The sequence below is a fragment of the Parasteatoda tepidariorum genome, chromosome 3, assembly GCF_043381705.1.
Source record: "Parasteatoda tepidariorum isolate YZ-2023 chromosome 3, CAS_Ptep_4.0, whole genome shotgun sequence".
Lineage (NCBI taxonomy): Eukaryota > Metazoa > Arthropoda > Arachnida > Araneae > Theridiidae > Parasteatoda > Parasteatoda tepidariorum.
The window spans coordinates 87,505,477-87,524,666 of record NC_092206.1 but is presented as its reverse complement, the minus strand read 5'-3'; the positions used below and the strand labels follow the sequence as shown (position 1 = coordinate 87,524,666).

Here is a 19,190-nt window from a genome sequence, read left to right as displayed (position 1 = left end):
TATATATATGTATCATAAGTTAAAATACAACGAAAACATCGAAGACAATAACTTAAAATACCGGAAAACAAAATAAGGGAGAGATATAATCTTGTCATCAGCTCACACGATCATATCCACAAAAAAGAGTGCTTTCTGATATCGTATTAATACAGCCAAAGCAAAAAATTTCTTTAAAAAAATTTTTCTTTTTTCTACATGTTTTCTTCAGATTTTTAACTTATTTTTGGGGTTCTATGTACTTGCAGCTTATGCACAGTAAACAAAACGATATACATAAAAGAAAATCCATATATGTAGTAAAACTATATATAGTAAAGTAAAATTGTATAAATTATTATTTACAACGCGCTTAGATTTTTTTTCAGCAGAAAAAATAATAATAAACTGGTGCATAGAATCTAAAAACATCCGGTGCTAAGCCATGCTCTAATTTGGCGTAAAAAAAAGATTCATACGAATTAGTACAAAATGAAAAATGTTGAAAATCATCCTTTTTCCAGAAATGTCAGACAAATAATAAAAAGAGACGTTCTCTTAAGAAAAACACAAAATAGGAAATATAAGCTATTGTAAATAATAAATTATGAAAAATATTTACTTCATCAACGATATTTTCTGTGATTTAACGATGAATTTGTATTTGTGAATCTAGTCACGATTGCTTCATATTAGAGAATATTTTTTTAGTTTATTTCGAATATTTTTATATAGCTAATATTTATTATACTGTGCAACATTTTTACTCGAAGTACATAAAACTTTACTTTATTAACATAACAATGTTATTTAAAATATTTTACTGAAATATTTACCATTATATAGGTACAGGTACATAAAGTTTTATAAGTCACGATTGCTTCATATTAGAGAAATTTTTTTAGTTTATTTCGAATATTTTTATATAGCTAATATTTATTATACAGTGCAACATTTTTACTTGAAGCACATAAAACTTTACTTTATTAACATAACAATGCTATTTAAAATATTTTACTGAAATATTTACCATTATATAGATACAGGTACATAAAATTTTATAAGAATTAAATGATATCTTAATCTAGTTTCAAAACCAGATAGATTACATGACAAAGGGGACCCTCATGACATAGGGGTGTGGACCCCAAATGGGGTAGAGTTAAACATGTTTTTAATCATATTTTATTTTCATAAAAAAAAAATATGGTAATTGACATTAAGCCTGATACGAAAATCATCCACACGAGAAAAATACGAAAGATATAGCACCAGGGCTTTATCTTTTTTAATTACTAGTTTGAGTTTTGAAAATACATAAGGAACTCAGATCTTAACTAATAAAAGTATTTGTTGCATTTATTTATTTAAACTATTCGTTATTATTTGGTGGATGATTTTTGGTTTGAATTTGCATACTGTAAATGAAGTTCAATTTCTTTATCTCAATTATCTGTTTTGAGAGGTCATTCTCGCTTAATGACTTATAAAGAAAATTATTTTTATAAATCCTACGTCACAAACTTATATTAATGCAATTTAGAAATATGCATTGCTAGCCACAAGACTAATTTGATATACATATTTTTAGCTTTTTAAAAAAGTCATGACTTCTATGTAATTTGCGTTTAGAAAAATAGAGGCAGCAGCATCTAAACCCGTTTAAACAGGAAAAAAAATGAAAAAGTAACAATCGATGTATAAACGAGTTTTCTTTTCTTGGTATTTAAAACAAAAAATAAATCTATTGGTTTTGAAACTGGACATCAGATATTCATAATGTTCATCTTTTAACCTTGTTCTAATATTTTTATAAGGTTGAGTGCGTTTGCTAAACCATTTACAATACATCTTCCACAAGAAATATCCAGCCATATTTATATATTATTTGTAATTTTGTAAACAGCCTGCCAAATAGTATTCTTTTAATAAATGTACACTAACTGCATATTTAGCTTAATTTGTATAGACACTTTTTTTTACTAACTTTGTACTACTGTAAATAATATTTATATTAAGAGACTGATATTGTATTATAGACATCATTTTACCGAAAAAGTATGCAAATTGTTTTGCACTCAAATATGTGATATTCCAACGGCAACTATCATTTGTATAAACTTTTCACACGTCATTTTGTAAACACATTATTTTTTTTTCATGTTAAGTTGGTGAAAATGTATTTCCAGTCCTTTCCTTGAAGGTTCAAAATAATCCGTGTTAAATTTTATTACACGATACTATGGTCAAACTTGAGCGAAAATATATTTCATTTTATTACCTTATTAAAGGAAGTGGAAAATTAGCACGAAATTATGGTTCAGATATGGTGCAGTGCACTCTCCTTATGATACATTTCTTCTCTATTGTTTCAATCAAAAATGAAAGACTTTTTCACCAACCTAACAATTTTCATCAACCCATGAATTGTATTATAAGATAAAGTTTTCAAATAAAAGTTATTATGAACTTTTTACTGTTTTTCATTTTATCCAAAGCATGTTACACTTATGGTATCACAATTATTTCCCCATATTTTAATTTTAGAACAATCTGAGTGTAATAATCTTCTGACAGTGATGCAGCATACGGAAAATAAAAAACGAACCAACCTGAATAGCTTTTGATCTAATAATCGAATCTTCACGTTCTAGAACTTCATCTTAAGGCCCGAGGGGTGACTTCAAATAAGCTAACTAATTGGTGCCGATGATGTTTTAAGTTACGAAATCGGACACAAAAAAGTACTTTTTCTGAATAAAGGTACCTTTTTTTCCGACGGATTTGGGTTTCTGACCCTTTGAATATAGTTCGCCAATCTGTAAAATATATAGTAAATTTGTCCTTTTTTTTTCAGTTCGATTTCGCAGGAACTATTCGACCGATTTCACTCAAATTTGAATTTTGTCATACAAAATTACATTCTTTAAAATTATGTAAAAAATTTATACCAATTTAAAAAATTTTCGACTTAAATTTATAACATAAAATAATGAAAGATGATAAATAATTACTGAAAGTTAAATTTTGAACGTAATTAAAATGCAACTTTAAAAAAATATTTATTACCTTTGGATAAACAAATTTTATAAGTGGGCAAAATTTTTTTCATTCGCTTAAAAGTTCTAAAGATTTGCTAAAATAGGCAAAAAGTAAAATTAACATTTAGGGGTTTAAATTTTTAACCACTCTCCTAAACAAACTATCGGGACTATGTTTTGTGGGTCTGAAATTCGTCGCAAAAAAGGTATGTTTATTCAGAAAAGAACGTCTCTGTGTATTATTTCGTAACTTAAAATATTGTCTAAGCTAATTATTAGCATATTTAAGGTTACCCCCTCAAACTATTATGATTGAGTCCTAGAATGTGAAAATCCGATCATATATAAGCAAGAAATTATTTTAGAAAGAAAAAAAGGATGATTGAGGAAGAAAGAAAAGGATGGCTTTTTGCAGTACAAAAATATTAAAAACAGCATTTTCCATGCAATAAATTCACTTTTCTATTTTTCATTTTTTAAAGAATAATTTGCAAAGGGATAAGTAATATTAAAAGCAGTATTTTTCTGTGTAATAAGCTCGCTTTTCCAGTTCTCCGATTTTTAGCGACAATCTTCTAAGAGCTAATTATTAAAAGCAGTATTTTCCATGTAATAAACTCCCATTTTCTGTTTTCATATTTTTGGGGACAATTCACTAAGAGAAAAATATTAAAAGAGGTATTTTACATCTAAGAAATTTGCTTTTTCAGTTCTCATATTTTTAGGGACGATTTTCAAAGAGAGAAAAATATAGGACAAATTTTACAGTAGATTTGCAACCAGGAATTTTAAAAAAAAATTCATGTCCTAGCAGGCATATTAGTACATAAAGTACATGCCCAAATGAGACTGGTGCAACCCAAAACATCTTTTTCGAATGCATATAAATAAAAACATGTAAATGTGCTCATTATTGCCAGCCCCCTCGTGTTAATAAAATTATATCTGCATCAAAATTTAAGTATAAAACTGATGTATTAAATTTTATTTACAAAAAAAATAGTAAGTATTATTACAAATAAGCATTACAAACGGATCAAATACAGAGCATTATTGTAAACCAAGTATTATTATCAGAAGTATTAAAATTGTTAGAAAGAGCATGACTGTCAACACAACTAATTCCTTTTATGTCAAAATAACCAACGTTCAATTGCAGCTGACATATTTTAAGTTGAAAGTTGCAAAGAAATAGGGGTAATTTTTTTTAAAATAAAAGTAGGCATGATTAGAGGATTCAAAAAGAAAAAATTAATATTGCTTTATAAACTATTATTTGCATGATTCATTCAATTCAAAGCAAATTGAGCAGCATTTAGGTTTTATCAAATAATATCAATTTTCTTTTCTTAAATATACTACAGTTTATACCATCCAGCATGTTGTTGATTAATGACCTTGAGCGAAAGGGCAAAAAAATGTGTGTCAAATAAAAAAAATTTAAATGTGGGACAATATACACTCATGGACAAAAAATTTGCGCACTAAGAAGGAGTCGTCAAAATGAAACGAAATTTTACATACGTAATGACTACTTTGATATAAGTAAATGATTAGAAAATCAAAGAAAACGAATAATTTATTTCAGAGAAAAAGGCAAAAGAACGGAGGAGTTAATATCCCGTTGGACCCCCTCTAGCGCGAATGTACGATGCGATAGGGTCGGGCACTGAGGCATACAAGTTCTGTATGATGTCTTGAGACATTTCGTTCCATATTTGCTGTAACCTTGCCTCTAGTTTGTTCAAACTCGTGGGATGCCCAACTCGCCGTACCAAATGATTCCAGATATGCTCGATTGGAGACAAATTTGGGGATCGGGCAGGCCAAGGAAGGGAAGTAACAGTACGGAGACAGTCTTGCCGTATGAGGCCGAGCATTGTCTTATTGAAAAATGGCTCCTGGGAGTCGTTGCATGAGTGGCAACACATGTGGTTGCAGGATTACATCGACATACCGCTGGGCTGTCATGGTGCCACGAAACAATATTAAGGGTGTATTGTAGGCAATGGCACCCCATGCCATCACACCAGCTGTGGGAGCGGTGTGTCGCTGTACAGCAAAGGCAGGATTGAGGCGTTCACCACGGTGTCTCAACACACGATTGTCATCACTGCTGAGATTGAATCTGGATTTGTCGCTAAAGACGACCTGGTCCAGCAGTCCAGTTACCTCGAGCGCGGCAAACCTACAAATGGAGGCGTCGATGGGTGTGCGCAATTGCAATTTATTTCTTGGTGCGCTCATTTTTTTGTCCATGAGTGTAGTTTTTGATAATATTGGCTACAGTATTCAAAAGAAAAACACATAAATAATTAAACTGAAACTAATTCTAAATTTTATTAAGGATTCAATTTTATAGATAAAAAATATATTATTTAATCAGCTTCAGATGACGAGACACATATTATTGCTTCTTAGCACTATTGTGCTGATTATTCAGAGCTATTAAGGTAAGAACCCTGAGAAAAATTAAACAATTCAATATCATAACAAGGAATAGATATTTTCATGCAATTTAACATTATATTATCATACAATATGCTAATACATTTGATATAATTTGTTCCATCTTTTTTAATATACCATTGTAGAAAATAGTAAGTAGAAATGGCTACATTTAAACATGGAAAAAAAATTAATAAATGTTTTAGGTTTGTATGAAATATTTTATTATTTGACAGATAATTCATGATTTTGGCAAAAAGAAAAATTCCAATAGATCCACTACTAAATATTGCAGATGCAAGAGATAAAATAACTCTAAAATTAAGTAGATAAAACAAAAATTATGACATCTCTTAAGTTATGGGTGCATTTATAAAACATCACAGTTAACAAATTGAAATTCTGATAAATGTTGGAACTACCTACAGACATATTTATAAAATTTGAATATAGCACTTTCTCAGATGAAAAATAACTTAAAAAGTTGTTTACTATGATAAATTTATGTTAGTCAGGATCAGAAGAATAAAAACAATTGATACAGTAGAGTTTTGAAAATTAAATGTGCATAGAACAAAGACTATGTGTCTTTTCTAAAAACTAGGAGATTAATGTATTAGAAATAAAGTCGAACTTCATTAAAGCAAGGTCAAAGAGTAGCAAAACTCTTTTCATATTAAAAAATAAAAAAGGAAAAGGCATTTTGGATAGTATTAAAAATCAAATCATTTAATCAAAGATTTTGAAGAATTTAAATTAAGTTCATAACAAAATATTTTATAAATAGCACTTTCTCAGATGAAAAATAACTTAAAAAAGTTGTTTACTATGATAAATTTATGTTAGTCAGGATCAGAAAAACAAAAATAATTGATACAGTAGAGTTTTGAAAATTAAATGTGCATAGAACAAAGACTGTGTGTATTTTCTAAAAACTAGGAGATTAATGAATCAGAAATAAAGTCAAACTTCATTAAAGCAAGGTCAAAGGGTAGCAAAACTCTTTTCATATTAAAAAATAAAAAAGCAAAAGGCATTTTGGATAGTTTTAAAAATCAAATCATTAAATCAAAGATATTAACAAATTTAAGTTATGTCTCCATAACGAACTATTTTATCATCATTTTAAATTACTAAGTATTTTCATGTAAAAAGGTACATTTCTAACATCACCCAACAAGCATCTTTATCCATAATCACACAGATTCCCATATGACAATAGTATATCTACTGTAATATTCTTATAAAAAAATAAACTATAGATGAGAAATAAATTATATATTTACTCCTTTGAGTTTAATTAAAAATTGTTGAATAAAAATTGTCCTCTGTTAAGTTCAAAACAAAAGTTGACTTAAGTTTGAAATCAACCATTCTACATTTGATAAAAAAATCCATTTGTTTCAAATTTTACAAAGCACAATTGGCATTTTATAGCTGAATTACCAAACAGTTTTTAAAGCAACAATAGCTGCTCTATATCACCAACATCACATAAAATCTGCTTAATTTCCAAACCAATACAATTAGAACCAATAAACATCCAAATGAAATTCTCAAAAAGGTATTGAAGAAAAGAATCAAAAAAGAATATCACATAAGATTGGAATGAACTATCAGTGAGTCCGTGCCTCAGTTCCTATAACAAAAGCATTACCCTCATATTTCCCACATCAAAGAAAAAAAAGCAAAATTATTTCAAACAGGTAGGTTGCGTCAAAACTCACAGGAGAAAATCTGTTCTCATTATGTGCAATATTTACTTTGTCTTACATGGGAGAAGTTTGTTTATAAATTCATATTGAAGTTATTGCTTTCGAAATAATTTTTGGAAAATTGTTTACCTTCATTTTCAAGGAATAAATAATACTATATATATTGATATATATATATATATATTGAAGTGGGAGAAGAAGAAGCACCTAATCATAATGCATAAAAAAATTGAAATATTTAAAAAAAAATATTAACTTAGCCAAAAAACTTTTAGTGTAGATTTTTTATACTAATTCTTTAGAGAAAAACGTGTTATGTCACTATTTTTAACATCCAATGTCACTCTACATCTTGAACGTTTGAATATTATCATATCAAGTTTCAATTCTGACCAATTCTACCAAATCTTTCTTTCAATTACTGTATATTAATAAAAATAAATGTTTTAGCCAAATTCAAAAGAAGAAAAAAACCTTATGCCATAATGCTTGTTTTATTTTTCTAATACAAATAGTCTTCCTATAGTATTTTCAGCATTAACTGCTTCTATCAAAGCACAAGAATTAGGCACTAATTAAAATATAACCAAAATGGTTTTTATAAATTCTGACAAGTTTTTTAATACCAAACTTAAAACTGTGGTGGTGAACCCTAAAAGACATTTTTTATCAAACTATTGTCTAGCTTTTAAGATTATGAGAAGCAACCAAAAAAACTGTAAAGCTCCTACTCCAAAATTTGATTGTTATCACTTATTATTAAAGCTAAAAAGATATGACTCTTATTATTGCCTTTTTAAGTATGAAATTTTTTTAAAAGTAATAAAAATGAGTTGCATATTTTCAGAAATATGAATGGAATGGAATGAAATTGTTGAGTAAAATTCTTATAAAAGAAAAGAAAACAAATAGACTTTTTCCCCTTGAGCCAAATGAATTGCAAAAACAAAAAATTTCATCACTTTGGACTAAACGAGTATAATAACTAAACGAGAATAACTTGGAATAACTATAAATATATTCCTAAAATTCCACTGTATAATAATTTTGACTAACAATGTTAAGAAAACAACATTACATCTTACTACAACTATAAATTCCATTATAGTTTCATAATAATTTATATCACATGAGTAATCACTCTCAATCTACCTAAAAAAAATTGTCAGATCAATTGTAATTAATGATTATGAAAATTTATTATTAGATTATTTTTTAATTATATGCATTGTTTTTAAACAAATGAATAAATTAGAGTTTCATTTATCAAAGAAATAATTACCACTTGAGATACAATAACTTTCAATAATTATTCACTAAATTTACTCACCATAAAATAAAACTCTGTGTAATTTTCTCAACTTTGGAATCCTTTGATACATAAAATTTGAAAACAAACAACTGTCACATAAAATTTAAATTTGGAAGTATAAAAAAACAAGCAAATCTAATTAAAAACAAAACACATGTAAAAATAGGAATGTATATGTATAAATAAATGTATAACATTTTTTTTTCCAGAGTAATGTAAAATAACATTTAGAAAGATAAAACCATTTAAATTTAAAGCTACAAGTAAAACAAATTTAGAATTTAACAAATAGCAGTCAAAACAGTTACAATAGCTCAATAATTAAACAACAACAAACAACAATAATGGTAAAAAACACCAATAAAATTATAGAATCAGCATTTTTAAAACATAAATATTAGATCACAGTTTCTTTAAAACAAGGTGAAACACGTACGTACAAGGTAAAACACGTGCGAGGCAGTGATTATAACGGATAATTTATAACACTTCACCTACATTATGACTTAGCTAGTAAAATAAAATTTAAATAAAACATTGACACATTACAAAAAAAGGAATGATTAAAAATCTAGAATAAAACACAACTAGGCATTTGTGCTTGCATCCCTCAACAAATAAAATGCATATTGTGCCACTAATTCCATATTTAAAATAAATATGGATGAATTAATAGGATCATTAGTACAATGCACACTTATAAATAATTGATAATTCTAAAAATAGTAAATACATACAGGAAATGCACTAAAATCCTTATCCACTTTCTTAACTTTCGAACGGCTGAAGCTCATTATAAGAAAGTAATGTCTTAAAAAAGTAATGCAATTAAGTGGTTCTAACAAGTCAGTGGCGTAACTAGCGGGAAACAGAAGAAGTGAAGCACTAGTGGGAAGTGAACAGCGTAATGAACTAACTGATTCTCCCCCTCAGTTTGAAGAACAAATGCACTATCCTCACAGTCTAGATCAGAAAGAGTGATTAACTTATTTTTGAGAGGTACATTTAAGCAAAACTCACAGCAGGAAACGAAGTGAAGAGATATAAATAATTAAGTGGACAGAAATTCAAAAATTCGACCACTTACAGCAGTACTGTTAAGTCGATGTTTCTATCTCGAAAATGGTACAAGATATGAAAACAAATAGCTACAAGATTTAGAACTGTTTAATAAAAACAGACATTTTATGGACTTCTAAAGCAAAACCTTCAAATAACATAATGAATGTTTTGTCGAATCAAAGGGTAGGAAAATCAAACTAAACTAATGCACATTATAACCTTTTTTTTCCAAAGCATTGATGTCCACACAATGGTCTACAACTGTGTATTTAACCATTTTTCTGTATCTCATACCATTTTAGAGATAGCAGCACTAACTTGGCAGTTTTTCACCGGGAGATTCTGTGGGTTTCTCCTACTCTAGTTCAACTGTTTTTTTTTTTTAATTATAAGTCTAGGACTGTGGCTGCAGCCAATGTAAAGGTAAGAGAGGGGTGATAAGTGATTTTAGTTAACATTCTGTACAGTGTATAAAAAAAAAGGACCACCGTGATCGCATTATAACGTTCCAGGACTCAATCTGAATGGCTTTAGAGGTGACCGTAAATAAGCTAATTAATTAGTGATTAATTTATTAATTAATTAGACGATATTTTTAATTATAAAATTAAAAACAATAAACATAATTTCGCTGAAAAAATCTCTTAAATATAATTTTTTTTTTAATTCAATTAAAAAAACTTTTTTAAAATTCAATTTTTCAGGATATGATAAACAAATTTTGTATAAATTTTGTATTCTTCCAAGTAAAATTACATACTTTTAAATGATATAAGAATTTGTATACCTTACAATTAAAAATTTTCAACTATTATTATAGAAAATAATATATATTTACTAAAACTATTTTTTCGCCTGGACTTATCTTTGGATAAGCTAATTTTATATTTGTGTGCAAAAAATTTTCTATTAGCTTAAAAAGTTCTTGAAATATGGTAAAATACACTAAGTTTTGTATTCCTCCAAGTAAAATTACCTACTTTAAAACGATGTAAAAATTTGTATACCTTACAATTCAAATTTTTTTACTATTATTAAATTAAATAAAAAAATTTTATAAAAATTTATTTTTTGCATGAATTTATCTTTGGATAAGCTAGTTTTATAATTGTGTGCAAAAATATTTCCTTTAGCTTAAAAAATTCTTGAGATGTGGTAAAATACATAAAAAGTAAAATTAACATTATGAGGTATAAACTTCAGAACACTCTCCGGACCAAACTATGGAGGACAATATTTCATAGATTGCAGCTACTCTTTATATTTTAAAGGTCAAAAATCCGAATTAGATGAGAAAAAAAGAAATTTTTATTTAGAGAAAGTGCGTTTTTGTGTGTCTGATTTTGTAACTTAAAATATCATCTGCACTATTTAATAAGCATATTTGAGGTCACCCCCTCAAACCATTTAATAGAGTCCTATAACGTGATTATCTTACAGTTAGATCAAAAGTTATTCAGGGTAGTCCTTTTTTGAAACACTGTACATTTAAAGTAAACAAATTTTAGATTTGATAGACTCTTCAAAATAGCTATCATTTTTTATGACTAAAGAAATACAGCATTAATACTCTTGTTTTACAATTTAGGCATGCACGTGAGTTTAAAGACACAAAGACCAGAAACGGCAACATTTCACCACCTGTGAATGTAAATAGATAGACAGATCAAATGGTACAATAAATTAAATTTTAAAAAAATGCAAAATATATTGTGATGTCTGGAAAATTGTTTAAAATACGACAACCAATTTCATTAAAAAAAAATGCATATTATCATAAAAGAATGCATAATTTTTCTGCAACAATGCTCCATGTTAAAATTTCAAATTTAAAGAAAATATATTTTCTGACATTGTATCAACTTTCAACATCACAGAAAAAGAAAAATACACTAACCTAAAATACTTCGAGAACATAAAAATAAATAAATAAGAGCATTTTTCTTTAAAAAAAAAAATGCAATATTCTCAGAGCATAAGAAAATTTTCTATCAATAGTCTGAAATAGGGGTCAGCGATGTTTCTGAAATTAAAAGTCATTTTTTCCTATTAGAATAAATTATTATTATTTTTTCTTGCAGATCTAAATGTAAATACATACATCAGAATATTCTAAACAATATAACGATTATCTGCTGTGAAATATGTATTTATGAAGAAAACTAAACAATTTATTTAAAATAGTAAGAGAACATATAACTGCACTTATTAAAGAAAACCGGTATATGTGTTTTTTTAAAAAACTAATTAAAAAAAACTATTTTTTTTTGAGCTACAAGAGCAACAAGTCGCCAACCCTTGTCTAAAAGAAAGACATAATAAAAATGCAAGAGATTCGAAGCATAATTAAATCATAATTGATAAAATCATATTGATGATTATGATTTCACCAGTATCTCATGAATATAATATTGATATAAAAATTAAATTAAGATTTTTGCCACGAATGAAATTAAATTAAATTAAGATTTTGCCACGAAATGAAATTATGTGCATAAAAAATTACATTTTAATTTAAAATTTTTTTATTGACTTGGTTAAATGATGAGGTAGATAATTAGTCAATAAAAATTAGCAAAATAATACTAAATTAAAATACTAAAACACACAGTAAAAACTAAAACACAAATAATACCAAAATTAGCAAACAAAAATCAAGAAAATGGATAGAATGAGAAATGGTGATTCAGTTCAATATTTTAAATTGTCACAAATATAAAGAGACGAAAATGAAAAGAAGAAGTACAGTACAGTATAAAAACAATTGTGCAAATGTAAGTATAATAAGAATAAAAGATTATGCCAACACACATGATAGTTACAGTAAAATAGTGTGTAACAAATCAAAGTGGAAGTCTATTAATGATTTTGATTGTAAACAAATTAAATCAATTGAAACTGCAAAAGATAAAGTAAAAGATAAGTTGAAAAAGTACCCAAGAAAATTTATTGAGTTAAAAGTGGTCATGAGCAAAAGAAAGACAGAGATTTTAAAACCTACAACATATCTATAGTAATTTAGAATAAAAGTTTAAAAAAGAATCAGCTAGAAGCTAAATACAAAAGTGTACAATAAATCACAAGACTATTGATGATTTTTATTGCAGACAAATTAAATGATTAGAGACTATAAAAGATTTAAGATATCGCCTGCTAAAATATCTTTATGCTAAAGGTGTAAATAAGTTTTTTTTTAAAAAAAACTAAAATTATAAAACCTACAGCAATAAAATAATAAAATTAGAAAAAAATCATCTGACCTAAATAACGTATAACAAATAACAAGCCTATTAATGAATTTAGAGTAGATGTAAACAAATTTTTTAAAAAAAGCCTGCAAACGATTTAAGATATCACATGCTAAAAGCACCTATAAAAGATTATGAATCTGAAAATAATTATAAGCAAAAGAAAGACTAAAATTCTTAAAAAATCATCACAAAACTAATTATTGCAAATAAAAATAAGAAAAATTTAGCTGATCTACATAAAGGCACTAATGAAAGAAAAAAAATTACAGAATATCGGTAAAAATTTTAAATTTCAATCTGATTAATATTTAGGAATAAACATGCATCTTAAAGAGCAATTTTTATATAAAAAGTCAAGTATATTACTCAAGAAATTGAGCATGGCACTATCTTTGTAGAAATAGATAAGAGAAAAATGCAAGCAAATGGAATTATCTTTATGTGAGCATCATATAAATTACAATATCTACAAATTTCAATTATCGACTTCTACAAAGAATTATTTACAGAGACATTTTTAATGATAAGTTTTGATTGTGAGTGCCTACTTTTACTTTTATAATACACAACACATCTAACATTCTTACTTTCGAATTCTAACAGCCTTTACTACAGATCATTCACTAATTAAAATCTCAGCTAATACTACAAATATTACACGAATGCATTAAGTAGTAAGAATGTTTGTTCCAAGTTTCTAATAAAATAAATATTCAGATTTAAAAGAGAATTTAAATGGTTTCAGTTTCCTACGACTAGACTTTCTTCAGACTAGCAATCTGCTTTCCAAAAAAAGTAATAATTAATATTTCAACGCTATAAGCAAACAAGTCAACATACAGATCGGATACCCAGCCAGAAATATCCGAACATTGTTCCAAAGGCCCAAGTTTTCCAGTAAATGGATCGTCCATAAGAGGTGAAAACAAAGGGAACACTTATGCTCATAAGAAACAGTAGACATCCTAAATTTGATAAATGCCTAGGTGGGGATATGAATCCGTTAGACAAAGGAAACATTTTGGACATGGACGGAGAGTGCTTCCCATTGTAATATGCATCAAGCATCCTATGGAGAGAAGAAAGTATTAAGATATTACAATAAGGTTACGATTGAAACTACAATAAACAAATAATAGACAATGATTAAAATTATGATATTTTTACTAATTTGATCTCTATTAAAAATAAAAATCATTGATCTGAATGATTAAATTAAAAAAATAACAAATAAATAACAATTATTCAGATTATTTGTCATGCCCAAATGAAGGAAAACAGACATACTAGTTTCAATTAAATTAAATAATCAAGAGTCTTCCTTGGTGTTGACACACAAATGGGAGAAGTAAAAAGGGGAGGTGCAAAAATATTACAAACAAGTTTCAACAAGAAAAAAAGTTGTTTTACCAAAAGAGGATGAGATGCCTCCTAGTAGGCAAAATAAAATTACAAAACATTTTTCAAAAAAATCAGAAAATTTTTTGGAACATTACTTAGACTATTTTTCTTTTTCTTTTAAAAAAAAAAAAAAAAAAGGCAAACAACAAACTTAAAAAAGTATAATTTGGCTAACATCCCAACTCTTAATATTAACAACAGGGTCATTAAAGTTGGTAAAATTTAATTTGCTCACGGGTAAAAAAAACACTTTTAACTCCAATTTATTTAAAATTTTAGCGATTTGGGGTTTAATACTGGGATAAAGTAAAACAAACAAATTTAAGTTCAAATCTGAGGATTTACCGAAATGTAAGACTAATTTGTAGATAGTCAATAATACTAGAAGGAAATCCACGGTCAACAGAGAGAGAGACTTCTTTTTTATGTTGCTTACTCAAGGTGCGCAGCCAGATTTAAAAAAAAAAGAATAAGCACCTTTTAAGTACTTTTTAAGCACTTTTCAAAAAGAAAATCATTATTAGGATCTGTGCAGTAATAAAAAAAATTTTCTATTGTTTAAAGTTCTGAATTTATAAACATAAAATAAATGAAATTCAAAAATATTTTCAAAACCTTTACATAATCATGATAAAATAACTAGTTTCTGATAAATATTGCAAAGAAAATTATTAAAATCATTAATTTTTCGTAATTTAGAACAACAATCGATACAGAAAAGAAAAAATCTCTTCTTAAAAAATAAAAAATTGAGCACTTCTACAAACCCCAAATAAAAAACACCTTTAAGGGCTTTTAAAAAACACAAATAAAAAATAAGCACCTTCAAGCACTTTTAAAAACGCTACACACCATGTTACTACATGGTTTTAATTTATTCATTTATCTTAAAGCTATAGATCAATAGTCCGAAAAACGTTTGTTGGCAATAACCAACAACTTTTTAAAAATGTGGTTAACTACAAAGACTTTTTTTAAAATGCGGTCAATACTTTACTTATTTTAGGAGACGAACTTTGTTGGAGAACTTATTTTCCACCAGGTTCAAAATGGTTTTGAATAAGACAAATTGCTTATTTAATTAAGCACAAAGAATAATTAACAATTATTTATTCTTGTTTACATGAGTCAGTTAGTTCTTCTAAATCATTTTTTACTATTTTGTTCTTTTAATCTTTAACTTTTTTATGCATTTCTCAACAGTGCATATTTTAGAAATGCCAGGAAATTAGCAAATATTTGCAAGTTTGTTAAGAGTTTAAAGCTCTTTTATTTCCTGTAAGAAATAAATTACATAAAAAATTACAAAGAAAATATGCCCCCTTTCATTTTAATAACATGCACACATTCTTTCAGAATTTCCTGAGTGTTCATTCATATTTAAATGTATGGCCGAAATGATAAATTAGCTTTTATTCGTAACATAGGTGTAGCCTAAGGTGGGGGGCACACTTTTTGTTTTTTCAAAAACTGCTCATTTATTTTAAGTTTTATGCATACATTTATATAAAAATAGACATACAGAGAAAAATAAATGTGCATATATACATAAAACTTAAAATACTTCCTACACTACTTTATTTAAAAAGTTGTGCACTACATTACAAAATATGAAAAACAATAGTGACTACAGTAGTTTTACTACTTGTAGTTTACCTCTTCCAATCATTGTATAGTGAACAGTTATAAAGCAGAATGGCAGTTTTTGGACAAAATTAATCATTTTCGCAATCACCGAAATTATTAAAATTTTAATTTATACAGAGTATTATTTCAACAAAACTACGAGTCAAACAGTCAGACAGATAAAACGTTAAAAATTAGCATGATTTAAGTTTCAAAAATTTAATATTAACTGTTTAAATAAATAAAAAATATTCTGTTTTATAATTGAAACTGTCAATCTATTATACATGGAATACCTAATCCATGCATCAAATCAGTATTTTTCAGACTTAAATGACTCCCACTGGCATAACTATTTGGACCTAGCCTGACATGAATGTCACAGGAATTGTGAGAATTCTATGAGAATTCTTTTGATTTGAAAAAGGACTATTTTTACACCAAGCAAACGCTTTTTATTCTTTTCAAAAATCAAGTAGTAACTAACAGAAGAAAATATTTATTTAGTTGAAAAAAATAATCACTTTTTTAATTGGAGAGTTTTTTGCTTCACGGCACATAAAAACATTCAGTCTTTAAAAACATTCAGTCTTTAAAACAATTAAAGTAAAATAGGCATTAAAAATGTAATGCAGTATTGAACAATGGCATTTGTCATTATTGTTAAATATTTTAGCTGATAAAGCAAAAAATGATTTTTTATAGCAATCAAAAAATAAATATGAATTAAATGGGCATCTCTAATCATGAAGATATAAACTCATAATATTCAGATATCTTTCTTTTTCTTTATTCAATATTGAAAATACAACTGAGAAATCTATGCATGAAAGGTTAAAAAGTGTCCAATAAATTCCTAGTATATGTACTTCAACACAATTTTAAAAAATTGACAGCATTTTTTTACTCTAGAGGGAGAAGGAAGTGTCATTTAGTATAATTAAGATGAACTACAACACAATAACAAAATATAATATTGTATCATGCAAAGTCATGTATTTTGCTAAATCTTAAGTCTACCATCTAGGATTATACAAAACTACGTGAAATATTAGGGCAATTCCATAATACGAAGGACAACTTAGTAAAAAAATAAACATTTAATAAAATCGATCCATTAACAAATTTCTTAGTTTATTTTATTTGAGATATAAAATAAAAAGTAGTAGTTTTTAAACATTTTGTAATAATAAATAAAAAATATTTATCAAAATTTTAATATGGTTGGCATCTATAACATCATTTACAAAAAAATTGCAACATCAGTCACAAGAGCTTTTTCTTTATGTGGCACTTTTTATATGTCATTTCTTGTACTTTCAATGTTTTCTTTTAATTTGAAGCTTTTTTCTTTTTTAAAGATATTTTTTTAAAAATAATTCTACTATTGTTAATAGAAGAAAAAGAAGACCAAAATAAAAATGTGGTGAAACTCTATGTCCTTTCTAGATAAAGTCAGTCACATTTCATTTATTTTTTTCTTAATGTAACATTTATAATTTAATAGATACATAATATTAGGCAATTAAAAAGCTTCAAATGTAACTATTTTTAAAAATTATTAAATATATATCAACGAAAAAGAATTAAAAATAAGAAAACCTATCAAAATGTAATGTCAGTCAACATGGAATTGTCCATTTGAGAATTTATAAAAAACAAAACATACTTGTCTTTTTCTTCAAATATTTTGTGCAACCAAGATCTCAAATCACTTTCATTCGCAGGTATACTGCACATATCGATGCGATTAATGTGAATATATACAGCATCACAGCAACCAGTCACAAACTCTGAAATAAAAAATGGGTAAGATTAAAATGAAATTTATCATATTTATACTATTGAATTAGATTTTTTAGATATTCACAAAAATAATTTGCAACATTATTTTATTTTACGTAGTTTAACATATTTAAAAATAGCTTATAGTACAATTTATCATGAAATTTAATAATTTTTAAGAATGCATTCTAACTTTTGTATTTGTAATAATTTGTAGACATAAATTAGCAGAAAAATATTTTTCATTAAGTCATAAAAATTAAATAATATTTATTTACTTATTATTTTTTTAATTCCATACTAAATTTGATGATTTATCTGGACATAAGCCCAAAAATGCAGAATTAAGCATAATCTGTGTAGAAAATCAATTAATCACATCAATACTACACAACTAAAATAGTTATTATTGATATGGAAAAATAATAAAACAATTAATATTATCGATAGTTCAATAACTGTATGCGAAGTTTGATTAATCATTAGTCGCATCATAAATGGATTTAATTTTTTAATTAAATTTTAATAAAAAATATATCTAACATTAGAAATAGGCAAAAAATATCATGACAAGAACAATATTTTTCAAATTGCAAACCTTTAACAAAATGCCCAAATTTTTGAAAAAATTAATTTTTATTAACTTTAAAGAAGTAAAAAAATTAATGACTTCTTTCGTTGAATATTTTTAATATAAGGTAGTATTCTCACAACCGTATTCTGAACTTATTTTGGAACCACGATCAGGGATTCAAAACCGATTAAACTTGGTTTGAATCTAAATTTTGCATCCATAACTCTTTGAACCGCAATTATAATATGAAACACAGTCAAAGTATCTCGTAAATTTCAAACCACTAATATCCGTGGTTCAACACACTTAATCTCAAAGTTCGGATAAAAGAATCAATGTATGTATATCTCTTAATTTCTCGAAAAGTCGTAAATAAAAGTAAAAATAATCTTTTCAAAAAGATAATTGAATTTATAAAATAGATTTCATTTCCCTTTTAAGTATTAAATATGATTATAAATAACATAATTTTTAATTAAACAATAGTAAATAAATATGCACCAAAAATTTTTAAAAAAAGGTTGATTTTTTCATTTGGTTAAGAATTGTTCTTGAGACTATATGCACTTTTTTTAATCCATTGGTTACATTAGTTTGTTACTAATATGCGTTAAAATAGAAAAATACAATTATGTATCACATAATTATTATATATATATATCTTATACTATAATACGAGGAATGGTTGCCAAGTCGAAAATCGCCCCAGAATTAATAAACTCCGGTAAACTTGGGGGTCTGGGGTTTTTGGCCACGAGGAATCGATTGGCGCCGGTTTTGAAGCGCTACGGTCGAGCAGTTCGGAGTTACAGATAGGATATTTTCAAACTTTATTAGTTCGCCATAATGGCTATAGATACTTTTCTCCACTCTTATAAATGTATGCTAATGCGAACCTTACAATTGAAATATTAATTTTCGACAACTTAAACCAATAATATACGAAGGAATTAATAATTTAATTGTAAGGTTCGCATTAGTTTACATTTATCAAAG

At 26.7% G+C, this 19,190-nt stretch overlaps 1 protein-coding gene across 2 annotated transcripts in view; it reads right to left on the bottom strand.

The window, feature by feature from the left end:
- Positions 1-10,465: 10,465 nt before the first annotated feature.
- Positions 10,466-19,190, bottom strand: part of LOC107454075 (1-acyl-sn-glycerol-3-phosphate acyltransferase epsilon) — a 22,332-nt gene continuing 13,607 nt past the window's right edge. Inside the window, exons 8-10 of one of the 2 annotated variants that reach the window (XM_043045607.2) lie at positions 17,505-17,628; positions 13,649-13,877; positions 10,466-11,198 (exon numbers count right to left, since the gene is read on the bottom strand). In XM_043045607.2, coding sequence (XP_042901541.1) covers positions 11,160-11,198; positions 13,649-13,877; positions 17,505-17,628 — 392 coding nt within the window. In that variant the 3' untranslated portion in view covers positions 10,466-11,159. The remainder of the gene's footprint in view (positions 11,199-13,648; positions 13,878-17,504; positions 17,629-19,190) is intronic. The other variant, XM_043045608.2, reaches the window with a different exon arrangement.